This window comes from Catharus ustulatus, chromosome 1 (assembly GCF_009819885.2).
Source record: "Catharus ustulatus isolate bCatUst1 chromosome 1, bCatUst1.pri.v2, whole genome shotgun sequence".
Taxonomy (NCBI): Eukaryota; Metazoa; Chordata; class Aves; order Passeriformes; family Turdidae; genus Catharus; species Catharus ustulatus.
The window spans coordinates 149,944,199-149,956,949 of NC_046221.1; the positions used below are offsets into that span (position 1 = coordinate 149,944,199).

Here is a 12,751-nt window from a genome sequence, read left to right on the forward strand (position 1 = left end):
AGTGTGTGTTTTGGCTCTTGAAAACGAGAACAGAGTTTCATACCAAGGGGAGACAAAATATCAAATGTTTCCGTAAAATGTATCATAACTGCATGCAAATTGAGCTGGTTTGTCTAAAGCCTCGAGTCCTCCCATGTGGCAGTGCCTGAATTTGCTTCTTCTCCCTTTGCCTTTCAAGGAACTTTCAAAGACAATAGTATTAACTCCAAGAGTCAAAGAACCCTACTCTAGATTAAAAACCATAGTTTTGTATTTCCGTGTGAGCAAGACTTGCAAGTTTTTTTGGTTGAACTTCTGTTTTTACCATTGCTCTCTTGCCTACAACGTGTGTAAGAATAGCTGCAGGTAGGGAATGCAGCAGTGGAGAGGTGGGCAGGGTTTCCAGGAGCTTGTCAAGCCTGCTGTGTTCTGTGCAGCCCCCACACTGCCAGAGCTTCTCTCAGGTCTCTCTCTACACTCCCTTCCATTCAGGGGATGGCTCAAGGGTCCTGTTTTGCAGGCTCCAATAGCACACCCTCTATCCCAGAAAAGTCTGGATCTTTATTTCAGCGTTGCCATCGTTGGCATCGCTCTCAACCAGTTTTGACGTGGTCTGGAGAGTGGTGTAACACTTGCGTGTTGGAAGTGCCAGCAAATCACCTTTGATGTCTGGGGGCTTGAGGAATCAAAACCAGAAAACTTTGGCAGATAGGAGCCTCTTTCAGTGCTGGCTCTTTGAAAAAATTCCCTGAAACAAAGGAACCAAAATCCTTCACAGTCATTTGATTTTTGGTGGTACTGAAGCAGGTTTTCTGCAAATACCTCCCCCCAAAACATTGTTGGTAGCCTTTTGCTGTATGTTGGTGCCTCCACAGGTGAATTTTTGAGTCTGTACCACCTTCTATAAAAAGCAGAAATGAGTGGAGTCCCTTCCTCCTCAGCTTTCTGGCATAGTGGCAAACTCCTTCTGCCAAGTAGTGCTAGGAAGATTATAAACTTATTACAGAAAGTGCATTAATATTTTACTTTCTCCCCATAAAAATTCTCCACCAGTTTTAAGTGAAGCAACTGAAGACAGTTGCTGGTGTAAAATATATAGGTGTTTTTCTGACTTTACAATTTCTGCAGTTCTGTTATTTTTGCTTACATGAAGATCACAGGCTCTGTTACTGTTTGTTGTGGAATGCAGCACTTGAATCAGAATTATGGTTCCTATATAACATTAGGAAACATGGTGCAAAAGTTGGTAACTGGTCTCTTCCCTACTGTCCTGCTTTTGAAATTGGTGAGTATTGTCTAATTCAGAGGGAAGTGGGACTGTATCTCTCACTAAGCTTTTCTTGATGACCGAGTAAAAGGGAAGTAAGCACACTATTGAACCTGATCACACTATTGAACCTTGTAGTAGACTAAAACACTGAGTGTTGAAAGCTTTGTTATATGGAATGATACGCTGTCATCCTCCTTTAAGAAAGGTTGCTGGGAAAATTGCCTATTAAAGTTGCTTAGATACTTGAAATGTTCAAAATTGCCCTCAAACCCTACAAGAATTAATGACTATGTATGGTTGTATGGAAAGATTATTGAAAAAGACATTTGCAGGAACTGGCAGTGGAAACTGGCTAAGCACAGTGGGGTGCAGAAATTATTTGCTACACACTGTCTTTTAGACTAACTTTATTAACTAGGATGTCATGGTGTTTGTGTTCTTACCAGGTTTTAAAGATTCTATCACTGTGTTATTCTGTTTAATATCTCACTGTTGTTTATTCCCTTTTAGGGAACTTTCTACAATTCTATTAAATACAACAAGGAGAAAACATAAGCAAAATAGTGGGTGTACAGAAGTAACAAAACCTAAATGTTTTATGCAGAAAAGATGCAACAAGTATCTCCTACCTACGAAGAATGAAACAAATTTTCACACTGTGACCTTGCAGTACAATCTTGGATCAAACCACACGTTTCTCTAACAAAAAATAATTGAATTATACTATTTGCATTGATCTCCTGATGTGGAAATAAAACATTGAAAGGAATGTTGTTATTGTTTTCTTTATTCAATGGATTTTGCTTCACTGAATGGATTTACTAAAACTGATAAAAGTTTTCATTACAAAACCATCACTAAAGGATTGAAGAAGCCTTATAGGCAAAACTTGTTGATATGAAATGATATGAAATATTACCTAGGGTAATACCAAGGTTTCATACTCAGCACAAAATTTTAGAAGTAGAGAAGGAAAATGCAACCACACAAATCCTATTATCCTCTTTGGGCTGTATGATTAAACTTCTGGGATAAAACTGAAAAGGTACATCTGTGCTATTGTACAGCTGCTTGGCTGTGAATCAGGGGTCCTGTGCTTTCATTCTTACTGGTGTTGAGTAGCATTTTACTTTGCCAGTAGTTCTTTTGAAGCTTGCAATGCTAGTCATAGCCAGTGTGAGAATGGCACAGAGTTAATGGAAGACAGATACTGCAAGCAATGCAGACTGATGAACAGGAAGTTTATTTGGCAAGGATATTTAAAACATTGATGTTGCCACGACTAGTAGATTCCTATTAAATCACAAAACATATTCTGGTCCCACTGAAATCAAGGGAAGTTTTTCTGTTGACTTCAGTGACAAAGATTTGGACCTCTTTTGGCTATATGTTCCAATTTAAGATCATTTTTCTGATGCTTACTAAATATTCCCCAGTGTCAATACATTAAAATGTGTTGCCAATTCAAATAGCGTTGTCTTGTACTGTAAAAGCTAAAATAAAATATTTGCTTTGGCATCTTTTTAAGTGGAATTTTTGTCATGTGTTTAGAACTTACTTTGCACTGCTAGCTGCACGTAAGAAATGTTCCCTGTTCTTCTAAAAACATTTGTAGTACACGTTTAAGACATTAACTATAACGTTATGGATTGGGTTTAATGCTCAGTGGATTTACACTACAGTATGAATCTAACCCTTAATTATTACCAATTAAACTCCTTCTGCACATCAGATTGGTTTTGCCTGTGCGATTATAATTTTATATTTAATGGAAAGATTGTTATTAATAATATGTTGTGAAAGTTTAAAGTTGCTAACCACATGTTTTATTTTCTCTGTGTATCAGGAGAATTTCTTGGGAGCTAATGCAAACACCTTTTAGATAATTTCTCACTGATTTACTTCTTTTATTTGCTGAACATCTTTGTGAACTAGCTGATGTAGTAGATCCTGACAAAAATGATGATAAAAGTTGGGCTGCAGCTTAATTCACTAATCTGTGTTTGTTTTTTACTGTATTGAGGAGACATGATTTTCATCCCTAAGTGGTTTGTCATATCTATTTTGTCATCATAACTATTCTATTAAACTTGCTTTGCTTTGTCTTTCCTACTTCCCGCCTTATTCTATGGCCAATCAATATTTTTGTAGTTCAAACATAAGCTCTCATTTCTTACATCTGTGTAAGATGTAAGAAATCCCTTCCCTTTTACCCCCCTACAATATGAGTCTACTGTTTCAGCAGCCTTAATTTTACAGCCAAACATCCACTTCAGTGGAATATGGCAATTCTGTCTTGAGGTTCTGAAAAACTTTTCCATTCCTTTCTTCTCTTCCTGGCATTTTCTCAAACTGAATGTGGCACTTCAGTTTGGGCTTCTCAATTGCCTTATAGTGCAATTTGTGTCTAATCTCTGCTTCCCTTTCTTTGTTTTTCCCACTGGTTAGTTAGACACCACTTATATGTACTTCTGCTAATTCTCATCAGATATTTTCTGTTGTTTTCTTTGTTGTTTTTTTTTTTTAAATGATCTCGTATTTTTCTGTTTTCTGTATATCTGTAAGACTAAAGTTTCATTCTCATGCCCATTCTCATAGAAACTGTGAATTTGAATCTGAAGCCTTTGCATTTTACCTGTGCTGTATTGAGCACCTCCTACTTAGGTTTAATACAGCATATTCAATTGGCCTTCAGTTTTGCTCAACTCCCAGGAGTGAGATTAACTTCTGGATTTACAAGTCTAACAGTGGTGCCTAGTGGTTTTCTGTAAGGCTTTTGAGATGCATAGAAGCACCTGTTTTTCTCTGTTGACTGTGAAAGGGGCCTTGATAACTGTTTGATATGTCTGCATCTCTAGGTAGCTCTGTCTGCATTGTCTGTGCCTAAGGCTGTGTGTCATGCTCTGTGTAAGGGGACTGAAATTGTATATGTGCATTGGGAATGAAAATGAACACTTCCTTTGGTTGTGCTTTATGGCAGTTAATCTTTTCTTTCTCAAGTATTTTTAGAAGAAGGGTTTCTTTTCATAGGTCTCTCAAAAGTAATTTTGAATGCTTTAATGAAAAAACTGAAGTAGATAATGGCCAGTCTTTTTTATAAATGAAGTTAGGCACGTTTTGTCATTTTCATTTTTTCTCACTGGCTATGGAAGAAGGCTTTAATTACCAAGCTTGGTGGGTGGAGGAAGATATATATTTATTGGATTACAATTTTATTGTTGAATTAATAATATTGATTTAATTTTAATGATTTACAGGAAGCCTGTTTACCTGTAAAACTCCAGCAATTGCAGATATTGTGATACTAGTAGATGGTTCTTGGAGTATTGGCAGATTCAATTTCAGGCTTGTTCGACTGTTCCTGGAAAACCTGGTTTCTGCTTTCAATGTGGGATCTGAGAAAACAAGAGTAGGTAAGGTACCATACTTTTTTCCTAATATTTCTGTAGCAATGTAAAGGTGTTATCATTTCAGGATAGTTAACAGCTTAATGCTACTATTTTTGTGCAAGATTCATCCTCATCTAGCACTAGCACTTCTATCATCAGAGTAATACTGCTAGAATGTTTGTGGTATTAATTTCTCACAGTTTACTGTGATCCTCAACTTAGTTAACTCTAATACAATGTCAGTGGAGAAATAAAAACAGTGGAAACAGTCTGACTTCAGTCAGCATTAGCCTCAAACACTTGCTGTTTAATTTTTGCAGGCAGAATGTGCCAGTGGATGGCTTTTCTTGTCCTTTAAACTGGCTGAAATGTTATATTTCTGATCTGCTACTGTTCAGAAGTACATTAAGTAAAATTGTTCTTAAAAAAATTTTTTGCAAGCTTAATAACTCTGAAAAAGTTTTCTGTTTCTCTGCTTTTCATTTCGTTAGCATTTGTGGGAAAAGCTTTGAAAGTTAATTGAGGAGTTGTCATCCAGAATAACTTCGTACTACTTTTTGTTGTCAACCAATGCAGTTTTCCTAGTATGGTAGCAAAGCTACTTGCAGTGAGCTAATTGGTAAGGTACTGGTAACCAAGCACATAAGGTGTATATACTTGAAATAAAACCATTTTATTGTCTGATGGATTAATTTGTGGTTCTGTAGGTCTTGCACAGTACAGTGGTGACCCCCGAATTGAATGGCACCTGAATGCCTATGGCACCAAGGATGCTGTTCTGGATGCAGTCCGGAATCTGCCATACAAGGGAGGGAACACTTTAACAGGTACTGTGTGTGTTTGGGCTTTTGCCTTTTATTAAAAACATATTCTGCTGCACAGCCCCAGAACTGTCAGTACTTATTATGAAGGGCAAAGAGGACAGGGGTTTTGCAGCTTGCCAATGGCTTTATTCAGTGTCATTTAAGTATTTTCTGACGTGTTTGTCCATTGACTTCACTGGGAATCAGGACAGGATCTCATGAAACAAAGTTACCTAACTCTCTGTGCTGGAAGTAAAATCTTTTACCTGCTGGGAAGAATATGTAAAATCCATTTATAATGTTAATGCACAGAGCTTTGTTCTGGAGAAGGAAAGAATGTTGTTTCAATATTTGACAACTGGTAATACTAACTTTACAAATGACCACCCAGGGCTTTTAGATTTCCATTGACCTTTTAGCAGTTAAAGCACTGAAGCCCCAGAGACACTCAGTGATGGATAAAGGGGGGATGTCTGACAATCTGGGAAAAATACAGCCTCTGAATACAATTCCAGTGTCATCAAAGCAGCAGTTAGTAATGTTGGAATAATATATCCAAAGACCCAGATATGGCTTTAAGTAAATTGCCTTTTTTTTTTTTTTTTTTCTGACCGGTAAGGAAAAGGAGAAACAATGAGCAGCAGTCTTTATTTTGGTAGAAGGAGTGATTGCAGTGGGACAAAGGACAGAAGACTCTAGTATGAGTCTAGGAATGAGATTACTGGGTGGTAGGAAGTAGTAAATTATCATGATTATTTTATGTGGATGTTAGAAGAAAATGAGTTTGAAATGTTTGTTGTGGGAGACTTAAATGAGTTTTCAGATAAGATCTTATTGTAATGTGTAAGTTTGTCCTGGAGCTGTTGTTCTTATTTCCTTTTAAATAATTAGTATTTATTAAAATCAGATTTTCTCTGAGCTCAAATAAAGCTTTTTTTTCAGCTTGAAAATTAGAAAAAAATTTAAAAACCAAACAAAAATAAGATTATCTGTAGCATAAGGATTTACTAAGCTATTCAGAGCACATGCTTTCATATAAGCAATTTGGGTAGAAGGAGCGGGAGCTTCCTATTCTGACTTGGTAGAACTTGGTAGAGTAAGAAAAAGGAAAGATTACACATTTGCAGTAATATCTATTTAGGTTTTCATAGTTTAAAATACATTTATTGATTAAAAGACTGCTAAAAATAAATTTCAACTTCTCTGTAATTTAAACTGCTTGTTGGAATTAAAATTTTCAATAAATAAATTCTTCTTTTATGCTTATTCTACATCAGAGTTTTAAATTGAGTAGAAAAACAAACACTGATATTGGCAAAACTAGTGGACATTTTCATCTGTAAAAGTCTTTTAAAATGTTTTCTTTTTTAGGTCTTGCCTTAACTTACATTTTGGAAAACAGCTTTAAGCCTGAAGCAGGTGCTAGACCTGGAGTATCTAAAATTGGGATACTGATTACTGATGGGAAATCCCAAGATGATGTTATCCCTCCTGCTAAAAACCTACGGGATGCTGGCATTGAGCTGTTTGCTATTGGTGTGTATTCTGCCATATCCATGCCCATGTCCCATTGTACCCTGGTGTGTTTATATCTGTTGCTGCTGTAATAAGGAAATGTACTTTTCTGCCTGTATCCAATAAGTACCATCATTAATTTGTATCTTTTATAAGCATTGCTTATAACATTGGTGTTATAACTGGAATTTAGCAGTAAACATGGGTGCTACCTTTTCATGAGACAGCTGAAAAGATGCCACTTACACTGGCAGAAATTAGCATCTTGAATGAACACATTAAAAACAGTGATTTGCAGTTGGTCATTAAAACAAACAGAATTTTATATTAGCAATGTTTATCAATCCCTGCGTATATAGGATTTTTTTTCATTTTCATTGCCAATATTTTCCTTATTTTCCTTTCCAATAAAAGGTGTAAAGAATGCAGATATAAATGAACTGAAGGAGATTGCCTCTGAGCCTGACAGCACACATGTCTACAACGTGGCTGACTTCAACTTCATGCATACCATTGTTGAAGGTCTTACCAGAACAGTGTGCTCACGAGTAGAGGAGCAGGAAAAGGAAATCAAAGGTGAACAGAAACAAAATTTAATGTAACTCATTATGAACTTAGAGCTACAAATTAAATACCTGCAGTTCTAGACTGGCTTCTGGCACTAGACTCATGCTGTATATTCTTTTGCTTCCAGTAAAGAACACTGTAAGGGAAGTTATCTTCCTAGCTATGTTTCATTCTTGCCTAGATATCTCTGATCTTTTGCTGTCTGTTTTCAGTAGAGGTAAATATTTTATGGTATTTGGTAGTACAAAAAAAAATTCATTGTGCTATAACTATTCATTGTGCTGTAACTATTTCCAAGTGGCGGGTTAGGAAATCTTTTTGTAATACAGAGGGAATGAATTTTTGGGAATGAATTAGTTTAACAGCTGCACATGGAATTGTTATGTTCATGCTGTGCTTTCCATCTTCTAACTTAATGGTTTTATTGTCTCATAAGTACTCAAGAGTTTCGACTATTTAGATTGCTTTGTCCCTCCTCTTGATGAACTTTTTCTTTCTTATTTAATTCACAAAAAATATATTCTATATTTAGGTTCACAGGAAAATATGGCAGCAAAGAAAATTGTCCTTGTATGAAAAAGCCTCCTCTGACTAAAATTATTTTGGCTTTTCTGAAGAAAAGAAATGGCTATGAAAAAATGTTGTCATTTACCAGAAATACAGTTCTACCTGAGGCTTTTCTTTTTGAAAGATTTCAGAGAATTTTGTTCCTATTTATTGGTTTGTGATTCCTTAATATCACAGAAATACTGAGTTATTCTCTCTCTCATAATATATATGGATATATGGAATATTTTATATATATATATGCATTGAATATATAATATATATATTCAATATAATATATAGATATATGTAGTATGTATCAATAAGGAAGGCTCTCTTGAGCAGAAGAAAATGGGAAAACCATGGATAGATGAGATGATTTGTGGAAAAGAATGATTGCCAGAGAAGATGATTGTTCACTGTGTCTCTTCAGCAGGCAGTATCAGTTTCCAGCCTGCTGAGGAGCGCAGATCACAGCTGTGTATGTACTTGTATGTTTTTCATGACTGGGAGGAAAGCAACCAGAAAAAAAAAAACCACACAAAAAAACCAAAAAACCAAACCAAACAAAAAAACCTAGCTTAAAGGTCTGGAAGTAGTGATAGACAGAAGGTCAGGAAGACCTAGTGTTGTATTTTTGTCATTTTCATATAAAGATTTCTGAAAGACCAGGGAGGTTTAGTCTCATGTGCAGTACTCATTATTACCTCTTGGTTTCCATTGAAAAGAACCAAAATAATTGTGCAGTAGCCAATTATTTTGGTTCAAGAAAAAATATTTACAGCTTCAGCAAATATAACAAACAAAGCAATTATTATGCAGAGGGACTAAAAATTTGTGTTGTGTCCAACCTAGGAGCAATTGCTTCTCTTGGGACTCCTTCAGACCTGGTCACATCGGAGGTAACAGCCAGAGGCTTCCGGGTCAGCTGGACCCATGCACCTGGCAAAGTGGAAAAATACAGGGTTGTGTACTACCCCACTCGAGGAGGACAGCCAGAAGAGGTAACAGGGGGAAAAGCTGCCCAAAAGTTTTTAATGCAGCAGGGGCAACTACCCAGACAGGAAATCCCTGGTCCTCTTTTAAATGCGCCCTGAAATTCCCTATGAGGGCTCCAGAAAGGAGGTTGGTCACACTGGATGGTGACAAAGATTAGGTATTAGCCAGGCTACATGTCTGTCATACAATTTAAAGTTAATTAAGTGCTATAATAATAATAACTTTCAGGGGGTGGGGTGAAGTGCCTGCATTTTTCCTTACTCTTATGGTTACTTGAAACTATTCTACTGACACCCCCTGCACCACTCTGTTTACAAGAACAGAAGAGGTGATAGTAAGTCACATTTTCAGTTTTAAGAAAAAATATTAATAAAAGATTGTACATTTTGGGACATCTACAGTTAGTTGTTGAAAATTTTGAGAGAATTGTTTATTTGGAAGGGGCTTCAACATTTTGGAGATGGAGAAAATGCAGTGGAACAAGCATTTGACTCCAGTTGACAATTTATCAAATTGGATAGAAATGTAAAAGAGCAAAAGGATTAACTAAGGTTATATTTTGTTTTCTTTTGCACTAGAAATGAGTTTAGGATGGAATTTTGAAGTATTGTGTCTGTGTGTTTATATATATGTAGTACTAAAGGAATATTTATGATGATATTATATAAAAAAGTGCCACATACACACCCTTAAACTGTATCCCAAACACTTTATTCAGCTAAGCTCTTCCCTTTTTTCTGAATGGCTCTTTATACCAGATAGACATTTTGTCTATGTACATGGCTGCTGTTCGTTTCAGACATTTTACTGTAAATGAATGCAGCATGAACTGAATTTTAGTGCAGCGTAAAAATTGCCTGAAAAAGGGATTGATTGATTTGATGGTAATATAGTTTGTTCTCTTTATGCATATTTAGTTAAATTTTCTTTTAAACAGGTTGTGGTAAATGGAAGTGTGTCAACAGCAGTTCTGAAAAACCTGATGTCTTTAACTGAGTACCAGATAGCTGTGTTTGCCATCTACTCCAATGCTGCGAGTGAGGGCCTCCGAGGAACAGAAACCACCCGTGAGTGTCCTTAGTGTGTTTGCTGCAGATTTGACTGTCTGCCTTTAATCAGACTGTGTAGGCATTAGTCTGTGTCAAAATTAAACACAGAAGGGAGTCTTTTTCAATTTACCTTATTTTAGTGCATTTGCATTAAATTAAATTTTGTTTTAATAATTCGGGGCTAAGCTCCGAAGTCCAAATGCTCTGTGCATATTTAAACACTGAGAAAGGTTTGATCTCTGGGCTGAGCTTTGAAGTTGGTTGCATTGAACCCTAAATTAGAACATTCCTATGTTTTGGGTGTGGAGCCAAGTTTTACAAACTAGATTTGTAGCTGGAGATGATCTGATGAGTGGGGATTTAGGTGGGACCTGAAACACCTACATGTCATTCCCACCAGTGCCAAAGATCTCAAGGTAACTCTGTAAGTTTCTTTCTCAATGATTTAGTTATTTTCTTACTGTAAAAATAAAAATTTATTTGCAAAATGTAAATAATGTAAATATAAAATTTTGCATTTATTTGTAAAATGATGGCTTGGGATATTTTAAAACTTAGTACATATACAGTTTCATGTATTTGTATACAAAGTGCAGTTTTTTTTAGTAAATATGACATATTAGGAATGGAGGTAAAGAGTGACTTTATAGTTTAGAATAGGAGACAAGAAGTCCATATGTGGTATATCAATAGCTGATCTCTGCTGAAAGAACAGAGCAGCAGGGCTCAAGAAATCTATAGGATTTCTACACTGCTTCACCAACTTCCTGACCCAAGTGATCAAGAAGCCAGCAAGAGAAGGTGCTCTGCTGTGGCTCATACATGGAAACAAGGAAGAACTGATGGTGGTGATGATTGCATCCTGCAAGCTCAGGGAGAGTCCCTACTGACCAGATGGTAACCAGCTGACTGGAAGCTCACATGGGTGATTAAGAAGCTTGTAACAGAATTCAGACAACAAAAAGAAATGTGTAAGAGATGTATAAGAAGAAGCAAATTATGCAGGGCAAGTAAAAAGCTGCTGTCTGATCTTGCAGGGGTAAGTTTAGAAAAGCCAAGGCCAACCTGGTGCTGAATCTGGCAAATGATGTGAATAGAAAAACAAGTTTATTTTAACCTTCTGCATTTCAAAAAAGAGAAGTGCAAAGTCCTGACCCTCGTGAATGACAGCCCAGGTCACTACACCTTGAGGGGTGACCAGCTGGAAGGCAGCTCTGCAGGGAAGGATCATGCTAAACAACAAACTGCCTGTGAACCAGCAGAGCACCCTTCTGTCACAAAGGAAGCCAGGAGCCTTCTGGGTTGCATTAGAAAATGATTGGCAGCAGATTTAGGGAGCAGATGATTCTTGTCCTCTGCTCAGCACTGATGAGGCCACACCTGGATGCCTTGGGTTGGGCTCCTCCAATACAAGAGAGATGTGGACTTACTGTAGTGACTTCAGTGAAGGACTGTAAAGATGATCAAGGGCTTGGCTTTCACAAGAGTCTGAGACAACTGGACTGTTCAGCCTGGAGAAGAGAAGGCTCTGGTGATTTTGTGACTGTGTCAAAATTCCTGATGCGAGGAAATGAAGAAGAGGAGTGAGCTGGGCTTTTCTCAGTGGTGCTTATTAACAGGACAAGAGCCAATGGACACAAATTAAAAGCCCATGAAATTAAATTTGAGCAGAAGAGATGCTTTTATTGTAATGGTGGCCAAACACTGGAATAAGTTGTCCAGGGAGGTTGTGAAGTCTGCATCTCTGGAGATATTTCAAGCCAAACTGGACAAGGTTCTGAGCACCCTGCTTAATCTGAACCTGACTGAACAGGGAAATTAATTAGACCAGATGACCTCAAGAGGTGCCTTTCATCCTTGGTGGTTCTTTGGTTCTGTATCAGTGCTAATCCTCTCAATCTGAAAGCAAAATAGAATCATATAAAATTATTTTAGACTTTTCTTTTAGTCTCAGTCCCCCAAAATGTCATCTCCAGCCATGTTATACCCCATGAGACAATGTTGGGACCTGTTTAATTTATTGAGGCTGAGAGAACAGTCACATACTGAGCCAACAGGATTGTTTTGGATTGCACCTGGTATTCCTTTGAAGTCACCCAGTCAAGTTCTGACAGAGCCCAGCCCTGCTGGCTTTCAGAGATTGGATCAGATCACACCCCAAGGTCATGCAGCATCCAACATTTTATACAGCTGCCTTTGATAGTGTGTAGTGTGTCTTTGATAGTTGGAAGTCATAGTCTGATATGGGCAAGTGTTAATCACTCCACATGCTGAAAATACCTGCAATTTTAAAGTTTGTTTCTTTTACTATTCTAATGGGGAATTATGGACAATTGTAGTTTACATTCCTGCCTGTGTGTGAGATACTGACAGATTAAAATAGTCAACAATTGCATTTGTTTCTATAGAACATTGAAAATAATTTAGAGGAATGTGAAATCTAAACAGATATATGCATAATGTACAGATAAGTAGAAAGTTTTGTCATTTCATAGTCACTTCTAAATTGAAATATATATGAAATTAATTCACATATTAATTTGCTAAAAATATATTTTTACCTGGTTTAGTTTATTCCAGCTGGTTTTAGTTGGTTTAACTTATCCCTATGTTGACTGAATATTAGGATAGTCT

General features: G+C 36.9%; 1 protein-coding gene across 7 annotated transcripts in view; it reads left to right on the plus strand.

Moving 5' to 3' along the window:
• COL14A1 (collagen type XIV alpha 1 chain) overlaps nt 1-12,751 on the plus strand; it is a 116,747-nt gene that overhangs the window by 30,285 nt on the left and 73,711 nt on the right. For all 7 annotated transcript variants that reach the window (XM_033058251.2, XM_033058270.2, XM_033058286.2 and 4 more), the window contains exons 6-11: nt 4,507-4,662; nt 5,346-5,465; nt 6,813-6,977; nt 7,371-7,532; nt 8,925-9,073; nt 10,006-10,135. In XM_033058251.2, coding sequence (XP_032914142.1) covers nt 4,507-4,662; nt 5,346-5,465; nt 6,813-6,977; nt 7,371-7,532; nt 8,925-9,073; nt 10,006-10,135 — 882 coding nt within the window. The remainder of the gene's footprint in view (nt 1-4,506; nt 4,663-5,345; nt 5,466-6,812; nt 6,978-7,370; nt 7,533-8,924; nt 9,074-10,005; nt 10,136-12,751) is intronic.